General features: G+C 45.2%; 1 protein-coding gene across 1 annotated transcript in view; it reads right to left on the bottom strand.

The window, feature by feature from the left end:
• MFSD11 (major facilitator superfamily domain containing 11) overlaps window positions 1–20,964 on the bottom strand; it is a 69,005-nt gene extending 48,041 nt beyond the window's left edge. Inside the window, exons 1-5 of the mRNA XM_069752109.1 lie at window positions 20,862–20,964; window positions 18,968–19,126; window positions 10,664–10,719; window positions 8,518–8,625; window positions 8,283–8,362 (exon numbers count right to left, since the gene is read on the bottom strand). Of these exons, the coding sequence (XP_069608210.1) occupies window positions 8,283–8,362; window positions 8,518–8,625; window positions 10,664–10,719; window positions 18,968–19,063 (340 nt within the window). The 5' untranslated portion in view covers window positions 19,064–19,126; window positions 20,862–20,964. The remainder of the gene's footprint in view (window positions 1–8,282; window positions 8,363–8,517; window positions 8,626–10,663; window positions 10,720–18,967; window positions 19,127–20,861) is intronic.
• Window positions 20,965–21,451: the final 487 nt, after the last annotated feature.

Here is a 21,451-nt window from a genome sequence, read left to right as displayed (position 1 = left end):
ATGAGGGGTGTAGTTTTTAGAATGGTGTCACTTTTGGGTATTTTCTGTCATATTGACACCCCCCGCCCCCAACTCACTTCAAATGTGAGGTGGTCCCTAAAAAAAATGGTTTTGTAAATTTTGTTGGAAAAATAAAATCGCTGGTCAACTTTTAACCCTTATAACATTCTAACTAAAAAAACATATATATATGTTTCTAAAATTGTGCTGATGTAAAGTAGACATGTGGGAAATCTTATTTATTAATATTTTGTGTGACATATCTCCCTGATTTAAGGGCACAAAAATTAAGTTTGAAAATTGCAAAATTTTGGCCAAATTTCAGTTTTTTTCATAAATAAACGCAAGTCATACTGAAGAAATTTTTACCAGTAACATGAAGTACAATAAGCATGAAAAAAAACAATCTCAGAATCAGAGGGATCCGTTAAAGGCTCCAGAGAACCTCAAAGTGACAGAGGTCAAAATTGTAAACATTGGCTTGGTCACTAACGCCGTAACCCCCAAGGGTGGTTTGCATGTTAATGACCGGGCCAATTTTTACATTTCTGAACACTGTCCCTTTATGAGGTTATAACTCTGGAACGCTTCAACGGATCCCAGTGATTCTGACAAGGTTTCTCATGATATATTGTACTTCATGATAGTGGTAACATTTCTTTGATATGACTTGCGTTTATTTGAGAAAAGAAACAGGAAATTTGGCGAAAATGTTTAAAATTTCGCAATTTTCCAACTTTGAATTTTTATGCCCTTAAAGGGACTCTGTCACCTGAATTTGGAGGGAACAATTTTCAGCCATGGAGGCGGGGTTTTTGATTCACCCTTTCCTTACCCGCTGGCTGCATGCTGGCTGCAATATTGGATTGAAGTTCATTCTCTGTCCTCCGTAGTACACGCCTGCACCAGGCAATCTTGCCTTTGCGCAGGCGTGTACTATGGAGGACAGAGAATGAACTTCAATCCAATATTGCAGCCAGCATGCAGCCAGCGGTTAAGGAAAGGGTGAATCAAACACCCGAAAACCCTGCCTCCATGGCTGAAGATTGTTCCCTCCAAATTCAGGTGACAGTGTCCCTTTAAATCACAGAGATATGTCACACAAAATACTTAATAAGTAACATTTCCCACATGTCTACTTTAAATTAGCACAATTTTGGAACCAAACTTTTTCTTTGTTAGGGAGTTATAAGGGTTAAAAGTTGACCAGCAATTTCTTATTTTTACAACATTTTTTTTTTTTTAGGGACCACATCACATTTGAAGTCACTTTGAGGGGTCTATATGATAGAAAATACCCCCCAAAAAATGAACATTTAACTTTTTTCACAAAAAATTTACTTCAGCTCCAATTTGTTTTATTTTACCAAGGGTAACAGGAGAAAATGGACCCCAAAAGTTGTTGTCCAATTTGTCCTGAGTACGCTGATACCCCATATGTTGGGGTAAACCCCTGTTTGGGCACACGGGAGAGCTCGGAAGGGAAGGAGCACTGTTTTACTTTTTCAACGCAGAATTGGCTGGAAAGGAGATCGGACGCCATGTTGCGTTTGGAGAGCCCCTGATGTGTCTAAACAGTGGAAACCCCCCAATTATAACTGAAACTTTAAGGGTATGTGTCCACTTTCAGGATGGCAGGCGGTATCGTCGGAGCGGCTTTGCCGCTCTGCGGTAAGCTCCGCCCCCTTCTGGGACGCGATGATGCCGGATGTGTTCACAGCACACATCCGGCATCATCGCACCCATCGCATAGGGCCCTTTGCTATATCTTGCGGCGACGCAGCGTCGCCGCAAGATATACGGACATGCTGCGATCTGAAAAGACGCGCAGCATGTCCGAAGTCGCAGGGCCGCCGCGTGCGTGTTACCACGCATAGTGGAGACGGGATTTCATTCAATCCCCTCCACTATGCTGTAACATCTGGACGCTGCGTGTCTGACGCTGCGGCTCTATGCAGCGTCAGACACGCAGCGTTTCCTGCATGTGGAAACATACCCTAACCCAAACACACTCCTAACCCAAACACACTCCTAACCCTAATCCCAACCATAACCCTAACCACACCCCTAACCCGAAAATGCCCCTAACCCTAATCCCAATCAGACCCCTAACCCCAACCCTAACCACACCCTTAACTTCAACACACCCCTAATCCCAATCATAACCCTAACCACACCCCTAACCCTAATCCCAACCCTAATTCCAACCGTAAATGTAATCCAAACCCTAACATTAGCCACAACCCTGACCCTAACTGTAGCCCCGACCCTAACAAGAAAATGGAAATAAATACATTTTTTAAATTTTATTATTTTTCCCTAACTAAAGGGGGTGATGAAGGGGGGTTTGATTTACTTTTATAGCGGGTTTTTTTAGCGGACTTTTATGATTGGCAGCTGTCACACACTAAAAAACGCTTTTTATTGCAAAAAATAGCTTTTGCATCTCCATATTTTGAGAGCTATAATTTTTCCATGTTTTGGTCCCCAGAGTCATGTGAGGTCTTGTTTTTTGCAGGATGGGGTGACGTTTTTATTGGTACCATTTTTGGGCACATGACATTTTTTGATCGCTTTTTATTCCGATTTTCTATTCATGAATTTCTTTTGGGGGAGGCGTTTATACCGTTTCACGTTTGATAAAATTGATAAAGCAGTTTTATTCTTCGGGTCAGTACGATTACAGCGATACCTCATTTATATCATTTTTTTATGTTTTGGCACGCTTATACGATTATTATTTTATATCAAAAATTATTATTTTTGCATTGCTTTATTCTGAGGACTATAACTTTTTTATTTTTTCTCTGATGATGCTGTATGGCGGCTAGTTTACAAGACAAGATGACGCTTTCAACGGTACCATGGTTATTTATATCCGTCTTTTTGGTCGCGTGTTATTCCACTTTTTGCTCGGCGGTATGACAATAAAGCGTTGTTTTTTGCCTTTTTTTTTTTATGGTGTTCACTGAAGGGGTTAACTATTGGGACAGTTTTATAGGTCGGGTCGTTAGAGACGCAGCAATACTAAATATGTGTACTTTTATCGTTTTGTTATTTAAACAAAAATGTATTTATTGGAACAATATATTTTTTTTTTTACACACAGTGTAGAACTTGGAGAGAAATTGGAGAATGTGCTCCAAATAACTTATTTTCTGCAGAGGCGTGTCCTATAATGGTAGTCTACACAGGATGAAGAAGCAAAGCGAAGATGAATATCTTCCACTAGAGATGTCACTGGTGAGTCAGTCTGTTACTTGTACACTTACACTATATAGTATATACAGAGCTCTTGTGTATAATGTCACTGGTGAGTCACTATTACCTGTACACGGACACTATACACTGTATACTATGTACAGTGCTACTGTGCATTATGGCACTAATGGTAATATTAGTACTGTGGCTTTTTTTTTTTTTTTTGTATTAATGAGTAGTATTGTAGTATTCAGTCACAATGTGGTGGTAATATGTGGTCCGGCAATGGTGCGGCGGTATTTGTCCCTGTATGTGGTATTATTCGGTCACTATGTGGTGGTAATATGTGGTCTGGTCATGGTGTGGCGGAATTTATCCTTTGTATGTGGTAGTATTGGTCATTTTAAAAAATGTATGTGACACATTTCCTAAAAAAACACAAAAAATTAAAATACACCAAAAAAAAGAGTATTCGGTATATTGAAAAATGTTTAATAGAATAGAGTAGGGTTCTGCCAGAAGAGTCTACCTTAGAGGCAGGGATAAAAAGGAATTTAACCCCTTCATGACCCAGCCTATTTTGAGCTTAATGACCTGGCCGTTTTTTGCAATTCTGACCAGTGTCCCTTTATGAGGTAATAACTCAGGAACGCTTCAACGGATCCTAGCGGTTCTGAGAATGTTTTTTCGTGACATATTGGGCTTCATGTTAGTGGTAAATTTAGGTCAATAAATTCTGCGTTTATTTGTGATAAAAAAGGAAATTTGGTGAAAATTTTGAAAATTTCGCAATTTTCACATTTTGAATTTTTATTCTGTTAAACCAGAGAGTTATGTGACACAAAATAGTTAATAAATAACATTTCCCACATGTATACTTTACATCAGCACAATTTTGGAAACAAAATTTTTTTTTTGCTAGGAAGTTAAAGGGTTAAAATTTGACCAGCGATTTCTCATTTTTACAACAAAATTTACAAAACCATTTTTTTTAGGGACCACCTCACATTTGAAGTCAGTTTGAGGGGTCTATATGGCTGAAAATACCCAAAAGTGACACCATTCTAAAAAATGCACCCCTCAAGGTGCTCAAAACCACATTCAAGAAGTTTATTAACCCTTCAGGTGCTTCACAGCAGCAGAAGCAACATGGAAGGAAAAAAATGAACATTTAACTTTTTAGTCACAAAAATTATCTTTTAGCAACAATTTTTTTATTTTCCCAATGGTAAAAGGAGAAACTGAACCACGAAAGTTGTTGTCCAATTTGTCCTGAGTACGCTGATACCTCATAAGTGGGGGTAAACCACTGTTTGGGCGCACGGCAGGGCTTGGAAGGGAAGGAGCGCCATTTGACTTTTTGAATGAAAAATTGGCTCCACTCTTTAGCGGACACCATGTCACGTTTGGAGAGCCCCCGTGTGCCTAAAAATTGGAGCTCCCCCCCATGTGACCCCATTTTGGAAACTAGACGCCCCAAGGAACTAATCTAGATGCATAGTGAGCACTTTGAACCCCCAGGTGCTTCACAAATTGATCCGTAAAAATGAAAAAGTACTTTTTTTTTCACAAAAAAATTCTTTTAGCCTCAATTTTTTCATTTTCACATGGACAACAGGATAAAATGGATCCTAAAATTTGTTGGGCAATTTCTCCTGAATACACCGATACCTCACAGGTGGGGGTAAACCACTGTTTGGGCACATGGTAAGGCTCAGAAGGGAAGGAGCGCCATTTGACTTTTTGAATGAAAAATTATCTCCATCATTAGCGGACACCATGTCACGTTTGGAGAGCCCCTGTGTGCCTAAACATTGGAGATCCCCCACAAATGACCCCATTTTGGAAACTAGACCCCCAAAGGAACTAATCTAGATGTGTAGTGAGGACTTTGAACCCCAAGTGCTTCACAGAAGTTTATAACGCAGAGCCATGAAAATAAAATAAAATAAATATTTTCTCAAAAATGATCTTTTAGCCTGCAATTTTTTTATTTTCCCAAGGGTAACAGGAGAAATTTGACCCCAAAAGTTGATGTCCAGTTTCTCCTGAGTACGCCGATACCCCATATGTGGGGGTAAACCACTGTTTGGGCACATGTCGGGGCTCGGAAGTGAAGTAGTGACGTTTTGAAATGCAGACTTTGATGGAATGGTCTGCGGGCATCACGTAGCGTTTGCAGAGACCCTGATGTGGCTAAACAGTAGAAACCCCCCATAAGTGACCCCATTTTGGAAACTAGACCCCGAAAGGAACTTATCTAGATGTGTGGTGAGCACTTTGAACCCCCAAGTGCTTCACAGAAGTTTGTAACGCAGAGCCGTGAAAATAATAAATACGTTTTCTTTCCTCAAAAATAATTATTTAGCCCAGAATTTTTTAATTTTCCCAAGGGTAACAGGAGAAATTTGACCCCAATATTTGTTGTCCAGTTTCTCCTGAGTACGGTGATACCCCATATGTGGGGGTAAACCACTGTTTGGGCACACGTCGGGGCTCAGAAGGGAAGTAGTGACGTTTTGAAATGCAGACTTTGATGGAATGGTCTGCGGGCGTCACGTTGCGTTTGCAGAGCCCCTGGTGTGCCTAAACAGTAGAAACCCCACACAAGTGACCTCATTTTAGAAACTAGACCCCCCAAGGAACTTATCTAGATATGTGGTGAGCACTTTAAACCCCCAAGTGCTTCACAGACGTTTACAACGCAGAGCCGTGAAAATAAAAAATCATTTTTCTTTCCTCAAAAATGTTTTAGCAAGCAATTTTTTATTTTCACAAGGGTAACAGGAGAAATTGGACCCCAATAATTGTTGCGCAGTTTGTCCTGAGTATGCTGGTACCCCATATGTGGGGGTAAACCACTGTTTGGGCGCACGTCGAGGCTCGGAAGTGAGGGAGCACCATTTGACTTTTTGAATACAAGATTGGCTGGAATCAATGGTGGCGCCATGTTGCGTTTGGAGACCCCTGATGTGCCTAAACAGTGGAAACCCCTCAATTCTACCTCCAACACTAACCCCAACACACTCCTAACCCTTATCCCAACTGTAGCCATAACCCTAATCACAACCCTAACCACAACCCTAATTCCAACCCTAACCCTAAGGCTATGTGCCCACGTTGCGGATTCGTGTGAGATTTTTTCAGCATCATTTTTGAAAAATCCGCGGGTAAAAGGCACTGCGTTTTACCTGCGGATTTACCGCGGATTTCCAGGGTTTTTTTTGCGGATTTCACCTGCAGATTCCTATTGAGGAACAGGTGTAAAACGCTGCGGAATCCGCACAAAGAATTGACATGCTGCGGAAAATACAACGCAGCGTTTCCGCGCTGTATTTTCCGCACCATGGGCACAGCGGATTTTGTTTTCCATATGTTTACATGGTACTGTAAACCTGATGGAACACTGCTGCGAATCCGCAGCGGCCAATCCGCACCGTGTGCACATAGCCTAATTCTAAAGGTATGTGCACACACTGCGGAAAACGCTGCGGATCCGCAGCAGTTTCCCATGAGCTTACAGTTCAATGTAAACCTATGGGAAACAAAAAAAAAAAAAAATCGCTGTACACATGCTGCAGAAAAACTACACGGAAACGCAGCGGTTTACATTCCGCAGCATGTCACTTCTTTCTGCGGATTCCGCATCGGTTTTACAACTGCTCCAATAGAAAATCGCAGTTGTAAAACTGCAGTGAAATGTGCAGAAAAACCGCGGTAAATCCGCCATAAATCCGCAGCGGTTTAGCACTGCGGATTTATGAAATCCGCAGCAGAAAAATCCGCAGAGGACCAGAATACATGTGCACATATCGAAACACTAACACTAACCCTATTCTAACCTTAGTGGAAAAAAAAAAAATCTTTTTTTTTTTATTGTCCCTACCTATGGGGGTGACAAAGGGGGGCGGGGGTCATTTATTATTTTTTTTATTTTGATCACTGAGATAGATTATATCTCAGTGATCAAAATGCACTTTGGAACGAATCTGCCGGTCGGCAGATTCGGCGGGCGCACTGCGCATGCGCCCGCCATTTTGGTAGATGGCGGCGCCCAGGGAGAAGACGGACGGACCCCGGGAGGATCGGTAAGTATGATGGGGTGGGGGGGGAGCACAGGGGGGGGGGGGAAATCGGAGCATGGGGGCGTGGATCAGAGCGCGGGGGGGGGGGGGGGTGGATCGGAGCACGGAGGGGGTGGATCGCAGCACGGGGGGGTGGATCGGAACGCGGGGGGGTTGGATCAGAGCACGGGGGGGGTAATTCGAGCACGGGGGGAACGGACAAGAGCACGGGGGGGAGCGGTGCACAGGACGGAGGGGAGCCGGAGCAGTGTACCGGACAGATCGGTGGCTTGGGGGGGGCGATCGGTGGGGTGGGGTGGGGGCACATTAGTGTTTCCAGCCATGGCCGATGATATTGCAGCATCGGCCATGGCTGGATTGTAATATTTCACCAGTTTTAATAGGTGAAATATTACAAATCGCTCTGATTGGCTGTTGAAAGTGAAACTGCCAATCAGAGCAATCGTAGCCACGGGGGGGGTGAAGCCACCCCCCCTGGGCTAAACTACCACTCCCCCTGTCCCTGCAGATCGGGTGAAATGGGAGTTAACCCTTTCACCCGATCTGCAGGGACGCGATCTTTCCATGACGCCACATAGGCGTCATAGGTCGGATTGGCACCGACTTTCATGACGCCTACGTGGCGTCAAAGGTCGGGAAGGGGTTAAAAAAAAAACCAAAACACACTGGATTGATGCTTTAATGAAACCCTGTGTCTTCGGCTAGTAACATTCTTGGTGCTACCCTCTTGCTGCGAGAACTGAAGCCTGTGCCCTCAGAAGGGCCACTAAATGCACAGAAGCGAGACCACTGCTGTTCTGCGCAACATTCAGTCTTCCTGACAGGTGCCTGCCTTCAGAGAGGGAGACACCAAGAACGTTAATAACCGGAGGATACAGTATCAGTTAGTGCATACAGCTAGAAACGTGGATTTCTCATGGACTACATGAGCGCATAAATGGCTACTGGATCAAACGTACTGACAGATTCTAAGGATGTAGAACATGCACCACTCACCAGCGGCAGCAATCCCGATTAAAACGGATAAAGTGTAAAATGACCAAGTGAATGGCTGGATAAACATTGCGATATAAGCACTGAAAAACAGAAAAGTTAAACAATGATTGTACACAAGATACAATAAGATATAGTACGGATCTCATCATAGTGTGGCAATAGCGGTCTAATCCTGCGATAGCACTCTCCCCAGACAAGTCCTTAATTATACAGCCCCCCCATAGCCATCACTTACCTGTAAAATATTCCACTGAAGAACATGGACAGCTGAGTACCAATCAATGCGACCACAGAAGGAGCGATAAGATTGGAGGTAGAGAACACTCCGTATATAATAGCCATGCTGGAAACCAGAGGGGGGAAAAAACATGTGTCATAAATTACTACTGCTAAATTCTGAGATGTAGAGAAATATTATATATACACAACTCAAGATATATAAGAGATCATAGTCCAGCAACATCCCTGTCGCAGGATCACCATCAGTCCCTCCATGGAGGAACATTATTGTCAGTCTCGCCCCAGCCACAATAGCTGGACATTCGACTGCACAGAAACATTAGGCCAGGTATTGTGAGGGTTTAGAATCCGTATGATCTCTGGTTAATATCATTTGCAAGACAAAAATTTGGTGAATGAGAGTCAACCCCCATTATTGGCTTTTGTAAATAGGCCAGCAATCACATGATAAACGAAAAAAAAAGTTTGTCAGTTAAATGGATTTATATTGCAGTATTAAATCGTCATTATCGTCAGCTCATCGCGCTATGGCAACTGGGGATGTGTTGCCCATAACATGCTGGTAAACAGGTGCCGAACAACTTCAATACAGTCGATCACTGAAAGCCCTATATACAATATATAGCTGTCAACGGAACGTTGGTTCGGTCAACAACTATCCCGACTCATCTGCACAGGAGCACTCCGTCTTCTCGAACATTATCTCCTCTGACATTATCTGAAGAGTCTGGAACCCTACTTACAAGATCATGCTTTTGGCCATGCCCCCCAATAGTTGGTTCAACGTTAATGAGTAGAATGTGAATGGGCCCTTACTGCCCTGAAACCTGACAGTGTAAAGGGGCCACTAAAGTAAAACTCCTATTATGCAGCACATAATGTTCCTGAATGTATGAAAATATGGCAAATGATGCCAGCAAAGAACTGCAACAATGTGAACTTCAATTAAAGGATACCAACATAGAAAGTGTTCCGAAATTTAAAAAAGGAGATTAGATCAGACAACATACATCCAATAGCCTCACTGGTGAAAGGGGACTAAAAGGTAAAAGGTGCCCCTACACCTTACATATAGCTGCCAGCCAAATGACAAAGTAAGCAGATGCAAGGATAGGGCACCTGCCTGTATCCCGAGAGTCAAGAAATGCCATTCCATGATAAAGAACCTACTCGGCCAACTTTAATGTGCTAGAACTGTAGGGAAGAAAAAAAAAAAATTAAAGGACATGGACCGCATATCCACAAATCATACATTGATCTAATGCGATAGGCAAAAATGTATAAAACTGAACATGAGGTTTCTAACTCAGACTGTATGAAGCCCACTGCCACGTCACAGTGAACCTCTCAGTGGGTCCCTAGCCTAAAAGGTGCAACACCATGTGCCGACAGCCGCCAGAGGAATAGGGCACCAGTAGGGGGAGAGACCTGGTGTCCCAAGGCACACATGCCGCAAGACAAAGTCCTGCTAATTTGAGAACAGTTGAGATAGGAGTGCAGGTCCAAGTACAACAATGCTACTGTGCCTGTGAGGTGGTGTGGCCTGGAGCCATAGGGGCTTTGCCCCACCTGCCCTGCAGGACTGCGGGGGTAAGTGCATGGTGCCACACCTTTTAGGCTAGGGACTCACTGAGAGGTTCGCCATGAAGTGGTAGTCTGAGCAGAATGGTAAACTAAGAACCTCATGTTCAGTTTTAGACATTTTTTCCTAGCAGCATTAGATCAATGTATGATTTTTGGATGTGAGGTCCATGTCTTTTTTCTAGTTATAGTTTAATCTAATGTGTATTGGGGCCCTGAGCAGTATTTCCAGCTCATGGCCTAGTTTTGGAATCTGTGGGGTGTGACACCTGGGAACGCCAAAATAAGCTGAACACACAGGGCGGTGGAGCGTCACAGCACAGCAGTCTATAGCAGCGTGGCTCCACCTGGATCTATGGCCGCAGCACAAACATAGACGTCACTGTTGGGGGTGCTGCAGGAAGCCCCCGCACACTACTGTGACACATATTTCAGGATTATTTCCTCTTTTATAAATATTCTTAACCTTGCTAATGAATTATATTACAACAATGTTATTAGAAATACACATACATTGTAACATTACAAAAGAAAAAGTCGGTATCCATTAAGTTTTGTACCTTGTATATCCACTGCCATGGAAGTCTGTGTTATTCAGGCTGGAGAGCACAGTTTGCTGGAGGAAGAACAGCACACACATTATACAAGATCTGTCTCTCATACTGCCCATGTGATTATTCTGAGCCTTCATGTTTCTTAGTAATAAAAGATATTAATACATTTTTATGGTGGATCATTGACTCTTCCCTGCTTGCGGCAACAGTAATAGGATTGGTATATCCACAATATATACAGGCAGTACTTGTGGTGCCATTATTGGGATCTTCATCTATCTCACTATTCAGCTCTGATCTGAGCCTCGGTCAGTGGAGAGGTGGGTAAAAATTCCTAATCATTTCTATGGGAATCCCGACCACCTTTTCACTGACTGTATCATGATAGGACCCTGTTCTAGAGTTAGATGTGGGTCCCATTGGTAGGACCTGTATCTACTATACGTTTAAAGCCCATCCTGAGGATATGTTGAATGAATGAAATGGAATACCCCTTTAACTGACTAGATCCTCAACGTTCTCCTGAGCTTGATGTGTTTCAAGCAGCAGGACTTTAATCGATCAAGCTATGAATAAATATTATATTATATACCGTATTATTATACACACATGATGTCTATAATTATTAAAAGCACCTTTCACCCCCGTGATTTTCCTCAATAAGCATACAAGCATTACATGGATGTATGTCAGGTCACTAGACTAGTCCAATGACCTGTGTGATGCTCTTAGTTTGGGTCATAAGACCTGTGGTTGGGTCAGGACTTGCGGCTGTAGTAATGCGCCCGTGTTACACTTCTGTGAAATTGGCCTTGTTCAACAGCAATAGAGGGGCCATGTGACTATAGGTGAAGGCGATTTTTGTAAAAGTAAGAGATTTCTTGAGTCATAGGGCTCACCCACTAAACAAAATCATGACCACACACTGAAATGCAATGGGAAGTGAGGCCACTGAACAACTTTACCATTTGTGCAGCTGTCTTATGGCAGCTGGACTCCTATCCATAAGGCTATGGGCACACGTTCAGGATTTTTCGCGTTTTTTTCGCTATAAAAACGCAATAAAACCGTGAAAAACAGAAGACATTAAGCATCCTATTATTAGAATGCAATCTGCAATTTTTGTGCACATGTTGCGTTTTTGTACACGGCGCAATTGCATTCCGGAAAAAAAACGCAGCATGTTCATTCTTTGTGCGGAATCGTGGGGATTCCGCACACATAGGAATGCATTGATTTGCTTACTTTCAGCATGGGGCTCTGCCCACCATGCGGGAAGTAAGCGGATCATGTGCGGTTGGTACCCAGGGTGGAGGAAAGGAGACTCTCCTCCAGGCCCTGGGAACCATATAATTGTTAAAAAAAAAAAAAAAAAAAAGTTAAAATAAAAAATCGTGATATTCTCACCTTCCGGCATCCCCAGCAGTCTTCCTGCTCCTCGCAATGTTCCCGTTCCCAGTAATGCATTGCGGCAATGACCTGTGATGACATAGCAGTCTCGTGAGACCGCTACGTCATCACAGGTCATTCTCGCAATGCATTACTGGGAACGGGAGCATCAGGAAAGCTGTGGGCGACACCAGAAGGTGAGAATATCACAATTTTTTAAATTATTTTTAACATTATAACTTTTTACTATTAATGCGGCATAGGCAGCATCAATAGTAAAAGGTTGGTCACACTTGTCAAACACTATGTTTGACAAGTGTGTGCAACCTGTCAATCGGTTTTCCAAGCGATGCTACAGATCGCTTGGAAAACGCTAGCATTCTGCAAGCTACCAATTAGGCTTGTAAAACGCTGGTGTTTAGCGGGAAAACGCATGCCACAGCCTTATAAACGTTCTTCTAACTGGAGAGCTTTAAAGTGACAGATAAGAGATAAACGCATGGCTTTGCTGGGGCCTCAGTGTCCACTCTGAGTTGAGCAGTTGTGCGCATTCGTACACATGGGACAGGCAGAGATAACCAACAGTCAGTCCTACAGCAGAAAATGAGGCAACGGTCATCCGTGTGCTCTACTGCTCCAATACCTCATCCACATCACCACCACAGATTAGCTGTGATCAGCTCCGGTGGCAACTGGCTAGAAACAATCAGGAGAGCAGCACTGCACAGCTCTGCACAACCTTTAGTGTCCTCCATTGAGTTCTGCATGTTGGCCGCTACACACTGAAGAGACTGGCAATGCACAGCTCTGTACAGTTATATGTGGCCACCACTGGAGTTGATAGTTAATCAATGGTGGACCAGAGTATTAAATGCTCATTTTCTTTCCTATCATAAGGATCGGTTTGCGGAAAAACACGGATCATGTGCACAAAAATTGCGGAATTCATTCTAAATGATGGGATGCATAATGTATGCTGTTTTTTTGCGGTTTTATGGCGTAATATATATATATATATATATATATTCTCTATAATTTAACGCTGGGAGCGTCACTCTGTCCGGAGCCTTTATAGACTGCGCAAGCGCAGGCGCAGTCTGGGCCTCACAGAGTGACGCTCCCAGGAGATCGCGGTATACGTAAACACTGAACGCACACCGCGATCTCCACCGGAGAGTCAGGGACCGCCAGGAGAGTAAGTATATTCACCTGTCCCCTGTTCCAGCGCTGCGTGCGGCTCCGTCTCCCAGGTCCTCTGCTGTGACGTTCCCAGTTCAGAGGGCGCGATGACGCGCTTAATGCGCGCCGCCCTCTGACTGAACAGTCACAGCCAGAGGAGCCGGAAGATGGCGGCGCGCAGCGCTGGAACGGGACAGACAGGCGAGTATAGCAAGTGCTGGGGGCCTGAGCTAGCGGTGACTCCGGCACCTGACCCCCACAGCGCGCCGGTGTCCCCGCCTGCTCAGGCCCCCAGCGACGATAGGTGAGTATGGTAATATATATATATATATATATATATATATATATATATATATATATATATATATATCTGCAGCATACGGGGCACATATAATGGAGCATCTTATAGGGGGCATATAATGCAATGGTGGCGCAGGATGGGAGCAGCACATGACAGAACGGGGGCGCAGGATGGGAGCAGCACATGACAGAACTGGCGCAGGATGGTAGCAGCACATGACAGAACGGGGGCGCAAAATGGCAGCAGCACATGACAGAACGGGGGTGCAGGATGGGAGCAGCACATGACAGAACAGGGGCGCAGGATGGGAGCAGCACATGAAAGAACGGGGGCGCAGGATGGGAGCAGCACAGATATATATATCTGCAGCATACGGGGCACATATAATGGAGCATCTTATGGGGGGCATATAATACAATGGTGGCGCAGGATGGGAGCAGCACATGACAGAACGGGGGCGCAGGATGGGAGCAGCACATGAAAGAACGGGGGCACAGGATGGGAGCAGCACATGAAAGAACGGGGGCGCAGGATGGGAGCAGCACATGAAAGAACGGGGGCACAGGATGGGAGCAGCACATGAAAGAACGGGGGCACAGGATGGGAGCAGCACATGAAAGAACGGGGGCGCAGGATGGGAACAGCACATGACAGAACGGGGGCAAAGGATGGGAGCAGCACATGACAGGATGGGAGCAGCAAATGACAGAATGGAGGCGCAGGATGGGTGCAGAACATGTCAGAATGGAGGCGCAGGATGGGTGCAGCACATGTCAAAATGGGGGTGCAGGATGGGTGCAGCACATGTCAGGATGGGGAAGCAGGATGGAGCAGCTCATGACAGGATGGGGACGCAGGATGGAGCAGCACATGACAGGATGGGGATGCAGGATGGAGCAGCACATACCAGGATGGAGACCATATACCAATATAGATGCTAGCCACCCGGGCGTAGAACGGGTTCAATAGCTAGTGAATATAATTATATATATAGATTCAAGATTCAAAGAAGCTTTATTGGCAGGACCAAATACACATCAGTTTTGCCAAAGCAAGTGTATAGAGGCAATAGGGATAGGGACTGTGGAGATGTTGGGTAGGAGCTGTGGGGGAGGTGGATGGGGCAGATCCAGGTTGGGGGCTATAGTCCATGGCATAGGGGAGGTGGATGGGGCAGATCCAGGTTGGGGGCTATAGTCCATGGCATAGGGGAGGTAGATGGGGCAGGTCCAGGTTGGGGGCTATAGTCCATGGCATCATACTTCTCTTTCTCGCAGTCTATGACATTCGCTCACATACCGCGCTGCTATCTCCATTGCTCTCTCTTCTTCTCCCAGCAGGATATATGTTTTCTCTTCCTCTTTCATGGTGATGAAGTCTGGGAAGAGATGTGAGAGTCTCCTGAAGTGAGTGTCCCTCACTGCTGAGTATTTGGAGCAGTGTAGCAGGAAGTGGGTTTCGTCCTCTATGGCCTCCTGGTCACAGTGTTGGCACAGTCTTTCCTCCCTGGGCTTGTAGTTCTGCCTGTGTCGGCCACATTCGATGGCCAGACTGTGGGCACTGAGTCTATATCAGCTCAGGATCTGGCGGTCTCTGGGGTCCGGGAGTTTCTCCAGATATGGGGCCAGTCTGTAGTCTCTCTGTAGGCTCCGGTACATGGTCAGTTTCTGTGAGCTGATGATATCATTCTTCCAGTCACTGACATACCTCTCCTGGCCTTCATCTGCCATCTTCCTGATTCCGGCTGTTGTCAGGTTGTTGTGATTGGTGTTCTGCTCTGGTTGGGTTTGGCTGGGCTGTTCCGGGGGTTCTGGTTTTTCTGTTTCACCTTCATGTATCAGGGCTTTATGGTGATGGGAGCTTGGATTGCTCCTATGCAGGTGAGTATATATATATATATATATATATATATATCTATATCTATATCTATATCTATATCACACATATACACCGGTATACAATATGCTAAGGGAAGAGCATCAGCTGTCTAAATGGGGAGAAAGGGAAAGGGGAATCTTTTCAAAGGCCCTGTATTGTTGTAAAATGTTTATTGTGATTTTATACTTAATAAAAATCTATCTGAGTTAAAAAGCTGTTTGCCAAGGAAGAATGGGCAAGAATTTCAGTCTCTCGATGTACAAAACTGAGACATACCCCATGCTGAATATGAATGTTGCTGAACAACCTGTTCAGCCAGAGGCGCTGCTTTCCTTCTGCCTGACAAGCATTTGCCCTAAACAAACATGATCCAGTCTACGCACCACAGCGGCCTACACTGTGAAATCACTGTGAGACATTATAGACTCTCTTTTTTATGCCATCTCTTACTTTATAGTGACATTAATCATGCACAATTTCATTTTGGATCAAAAATCGGTCACGTTTTACAACTTCACTTAGCCACATCTTTTAAAAACTGGCTACTGAGGAGCAAAGATGGTCAAAAATATAACCTGTCCTATTCATATTAAAGGGAACCCGTCAGGTCCCTCATGGCCTCCAACCCAGCAGCATTCACCTTTGTGTAAGTAAATTGCCTGCCTAACCAGCCCTGTCTAATGTTATTGAGTGAAAACAAGGTATAAAAAGGCATTTATATGGTCTGCTTTTCCTATGCTAATGAGGGCTTTGACTAGTCAGTGGGGCGTTATAAGCCACTCACTCCCACAGTCTCTGAAGCGTGTACACTTCCGGGCCTCAGACAGAGGAACCGCGCATGTCCGGAAGTGTAGAAGGTAGCTTCCAGACATGCGAAGAGCGCGCCTCTGAGGCCAGGAAGTGTACACCTGGCTTCATTCGCTGCCGGAATTAGCGTGTGCGCTAGAATTACATGAATGGTGACGCCGCTCATGCAAATTATGTTATAATGCTCATATTGGTGTGGTAACATGGAAAGAGGACTGACTAGCCAGGGCAACTAACGCCCCATCGACTAGTCAGAGCCACCATTAGCATAGGAAACGGGGAGAATATAAATGATTTTTTTATACCTCATTTTCACTCACTTATACAGGGCTGGTTAGACATACAGGGCGGCCTTCGTGTACACTATGTGACTGCAGACTTGTGAATCCTGACAGCGCATACACTGTGAGGCCGGTTTCACACGTCAGTGGCTCCGGTACGTGAGGCGACAGTTTCCTCACGTACCGGAGACACTGACTCACATAGACACATTAAAATAAATGTGTCTCTGCACATGTCAGCGTGTTTTCACGGAACGTGTGTCCGTTTGCAAAACACGGAGACATGTCAGTGTTCGTGGGAGCGCGCGGATCACACGGACCCATTAAAGTCAACGGGTCCGTGTAAACACGTACCGCACACGGATGCCGTCCGTGTGCTGCCCGTGTGCGTTTTTCCTGTCATAGGGTTAAAATTGAAAAAATTGTTGCAATACACGGACAGCACACAGACCCTAAAAACGTACTCACGGACATCACACGGATCCCACACGGAGGGCCTACGTGAGCACACGGACACGGATAACTCCGGTACCAGAATTATCTGGACGTGTGAGACTGGCCTGAGGACTCTCCAGTGTCAGGACTGGCGAATGCATGACCGCAAGCATGTGATTTGCACTGCATACATGCGGCCATGTGTCAACTAGACATGCACAGCCTCCTCAATGCAAGTGCTGGGCGAAGCCCGACACGTCTAGTTGAAATGTGACCAGGATTATGCACATTGCATACTTGCAGTCACATGATTGCGCTCTCTAAAGGTACCGTCACACTTAGCGACGCTGCAGCGATACCGACAACGATCCGGATCGCTGCAGCGTCGCTGTTTGGTCGCTGGAGAGCTGTCACACAGACCGCTCTCCAGCGACCAACGATGCCGGTAACCAGGGTAAACATCGGGTAACTAAGCGCAGGGCCGCGCTTAGTAACCCGATGTTTACCCTGGTTACCATCCTAAAAGTAAAAAAAACAAACACTACATACTTACCTACAGCCGTCTGTCCTCCAGCGCTGTGCTCTGCACTCCTCCTGTACTGGCTGTGTGAGCACAGCGGCCGGAAAGCAGAGCGGTGACGTCACCGCTCTGCTTTCCGGCTGAACGACGCTCACAGCCAGTACAGGAGGAGTGCAGAGCACAGCGCTGGAGGACAGACGGCTGTAGGTAAGTATGTAGTGTTTGTTTTTTTTACTTTTAGGATGGTAACCAGGGTAAACATCGGGTTACTAAGCGCGGCCCTGCGCTTAGTTACCTGATGTTTACCCTGGTTACCAGTGAAGACATCGCTGAATCGGTGTCACACACGCCGATTCAGCGATGTCTGCGGGGAGTCCAGCGACAAAATAAAGTTCTGGACTTTCTTCCCCGACCAGCGACAGCACAGCAGGGGCCTGATCGCTGCTGCCTGTCACACTGGACGATATCGCTAGCGAGGACGCTGCAACGTCACGGATCGCTAGCGATATCGTCTAGTGTGACGGTACCTTAAGCCCAGAAGATCCTCACAGAGCGCAGTATGCACACTGTGAGGATTAACAAGTCTGCAGTCACACAGAGTGACTGCAGGCTTGTAACCCCGGAGAACCCCTTTAATCATAATAGTCAAATGTCTTTTATTTTGTTAGAATGTTTAATTATTTAGCAGCAACTTTTCACTTTTGTCAGGAAAAGTTACAAATCATGTTATTTTTATAGGGACCTATTTAGTTTTAGAGTGACTTTGCAGAACCTATATAAAAAAAATAAAATGCCATTTTGAAAACAGAGCTTAAATTCATAACTGGTGTCAGGTAGTTTTTTTTTAATTCTTCGGGTGCTTTTCAGAAAGTAACAAAAGTGTAATCATAAGAATGAAAAATTATATTTTTACTAATAAAATATTAACATCTGAACAGGGGAGTATGGAAGGCAGACGCAGACCATCACTTGGCTTTGGATTGCCTTGGCAACCATCAGGACCACCCATTCATGATTTCAGGGGTCACAGAAGGAGCTATCAAGCCCTATTAACCATCTAGATGCCATAGTCACTATTGACAGCAGCAGCTTGGGGGGTTAAACAGCGACGATCAGTACCAATACTGATTGTGACTGATGCAGAAGGATGTCCACTATAGTGTACAGCCGATAGCTGCGGCATTGTCACCCATCAGGGGGTGCTATTCTCTTGTTATCGCCAGTCAGTAAAATGGTTCATTTGGTGACTATTAGGGATAATAAAAAGGAGTTTATGACTGATCTTTGTGAAGCTCATTTACCAGCACTGGAAACTCTCCCTAAACAATTTTCTGCCTATATGGTGTCTCTAATAGCATTTCTCTTTTTAGATAACCAGTAAAGAGCAGCCATTGTAGTCGAGGAGACGGTCACAAATAGGGTCCTGTGACTATAGTGTGGGTGAGGGGGTGCGTGGCCATCTTTCTAATCACTATACATGCGGGAATACAGAGTTACCTTGCCAGTGGCGGGACACTTACCGCTACGTTGCCACATGTCTGGAAGGCCGTGAACATAAACATAAAAGCAATGCCCAGGATGAAGATGTTCAACAGTTTCTTCTGTTCCGGAGTCATTTTTCCCAAGATTTATCAGAATGAGAGAATGAATAAAACTGGATGGAATCTTGTGGCCAGCAGCTGGAGAAAGAAGCAGAGAATTGAAGTATCCTACCATTATACACATATTACATGGATTAATATTGGTCTATGGGCTGCAGCAATGATTATCCTGATGTGCAGCGTAGGCTGCGTTACCAGCCAATGCCTGCGGAGCCTCAGTCACAGATCCGGCCAAAAATCCCGGGCTCCCAACACAGGTTTGTGCTGTTTTGCTACAGTCTCGACTTCAAGCCGCTGACTATTAGTGATGAGCGAGCGTGCTGGGATAAGGTGTTATCTGAGCATGCTCAGGTGCTAACCAAGTGTCTTCTGGGAGCTTGAATACTATGTTCGAGTCCTGGCTGCTGCATGTCTCGCGGCTGTTAGACAGCTGTAACACATTCACGAATTGCCTGTTTGTTAAGGAATCCTTGCATGTGTTGCCGCTGCCTACCAGCCATGAGACAAGCAACCTCGGGGACTCGAACATATTATTCAAGTACCCCGAAGACAGAGTGTGTGTACAGCTGAAGATCAAGGTACATCTATACGTATATTAAACATACTTAAAGCTGAATAACAGGAGCATATGATTTATCAACTCTGTAAAATGATATGGTGTTGATTAGCTGCTACAGGTAAGAATACAGGTGACAATAACTCCTATCATAACATGCAGTCGCTGCTGCTCGACATGCTTAATTCTGCTCAATATTAACGGATAACAAAAATATATTTAAGAAAAATATTAATTACTATATAAGAAGAATTAAGTTCAACCGGCTGGTTCAGCCCTGTCATGTGACCCCTTGGAAAAATTAATTGCCCATCCCTCAAGTAGATAAGTCTACTGTGTATGGGGGGGTCTCCAATCTGTCTCCTAACACATGGAGTCAGGGGAAAACAGGATCCAGCCGGACGCTTTTTTTTGCTCTTCTTGGACATAAGATGCTGTGAGAGGAATCAATGGGGGAGTCAGCGGACAGCTGCTTACTGTCTATGGGGGTCATTACGGCCATACATTGTTAGACCCTTATATGTTTGCAGCCATCTCTACCATACACATACGTTTTCTACGAGACAGCCGCTGGCAATCACCAGCAGCTTCTGATGACTTTAGTGTGATGTGTAGGGGCCCATTACACAGTATGGTGGCCGCTTATCTGAGAATGACAATACAATCAGAACCTACCATCTAAATTACCATTTGTTCTCCAAAATCTAGGGAGGGTTTGGCAGCCCCATGTAGTATCATACTGAGGGAGGGCAGATTTGGGTAGAATACACCCTATAGGAGTGAATATATATATATATATACACACACACACACCTCATATGGGGCTGGGGCCTAACTCAGGAGCCCCCATTAGCCCCGGCAGAGCAGTTCCCGCTCCGGAGGGCATAGTCAGATGACTGATGCAGGGTCCCATACTCACAATTCGGGGGGCTGCTGTAAGGAAATCTCCATATGTGACTGTTAATAGAGTTCTCTGGACTAGCTGGCTAATTACTAATGTATGAACAGAATATAGCCTCCATTGTCCCGAAATCAGAGGCCTGCTTGTAAACTACAGCACATCTGACAACCACAATTATATGTTCCTAGAAAACATCAATAGTCCTACTCTGCATAGGCTGGAGAACTACAGCTCCCATCATGCGCGCACAATCCCGGGGCTGGGGATGCATGCTGGGGGTTGTAGTTTTCCCACCACCTGCCGGGTCAGGGACGGCTCCTCAGGACACGGCACTGCGTCACCCCGGCACCTCTTACCTTGCTGACATCAGTGGGAGAAGTTTGCCGGGCAGCAGACAAGGAACGAGAGCCGGTCACCTGACCTGTGCAGTCAGCAGCTGTTTCCTCGCAGGAGTCAGCTGACTAAGGCGGAGACGCGCTGGTCATGCTGGGAAATGCAGTACAATGGTGACCAGCAGCTCCCTGCACCAGAGCGGGCTGTAGTGTATATGACCAAGGACACATCATACAGTACTTGTATCTGGCTATCAGGGGGTCACCTCTGTACACACCTGTGCCTGCTGCAGGAGACTATGCGGCAAAGGAGCAACCGCTATCACAGGAAGTGCGCATTGTACTACACTTCCCAGAATCCTCCTCTGCCTGCCCCTGCGAGACACGATTAACCCATTCATCTCTGGCGCTTTATCAGCTACTAGATGGTGGTCCGATTCTAACGCATCGGGTATTCCAGAATATGCATGTCCACATAGTATATTGCCCAGCCACGTAGTATATTGTCCAGCCACGTAGTATATTGCCCAGCCACGTAGTATATTGCCCAGCCACGTAGTATATTGCCCAGCGACGTAGTATATTGCCCAGCCACGTAGTATATTGCCCAGCGA

The sequence above is a fragment of the Ranitomeya imitator genome, chromosome 2 (assembly GCF_032444005.1).
Source record: "Ranitomeya imitator isolate aRanImi1 chromosome 2, aRanImi1.pri, whole genome shotgun sequence".
NCBI lineage: Eukaryota > Metazoa > Chordata > Amphibia > Anura > Dendrobatidae > Ranitomeya > Ranitomeya imitator.
The sequence above is the reverse complement of the archived record's forward strand: the minus strand, read 5'-3'. Positions and strand labels throughout refer to the sequence as shown.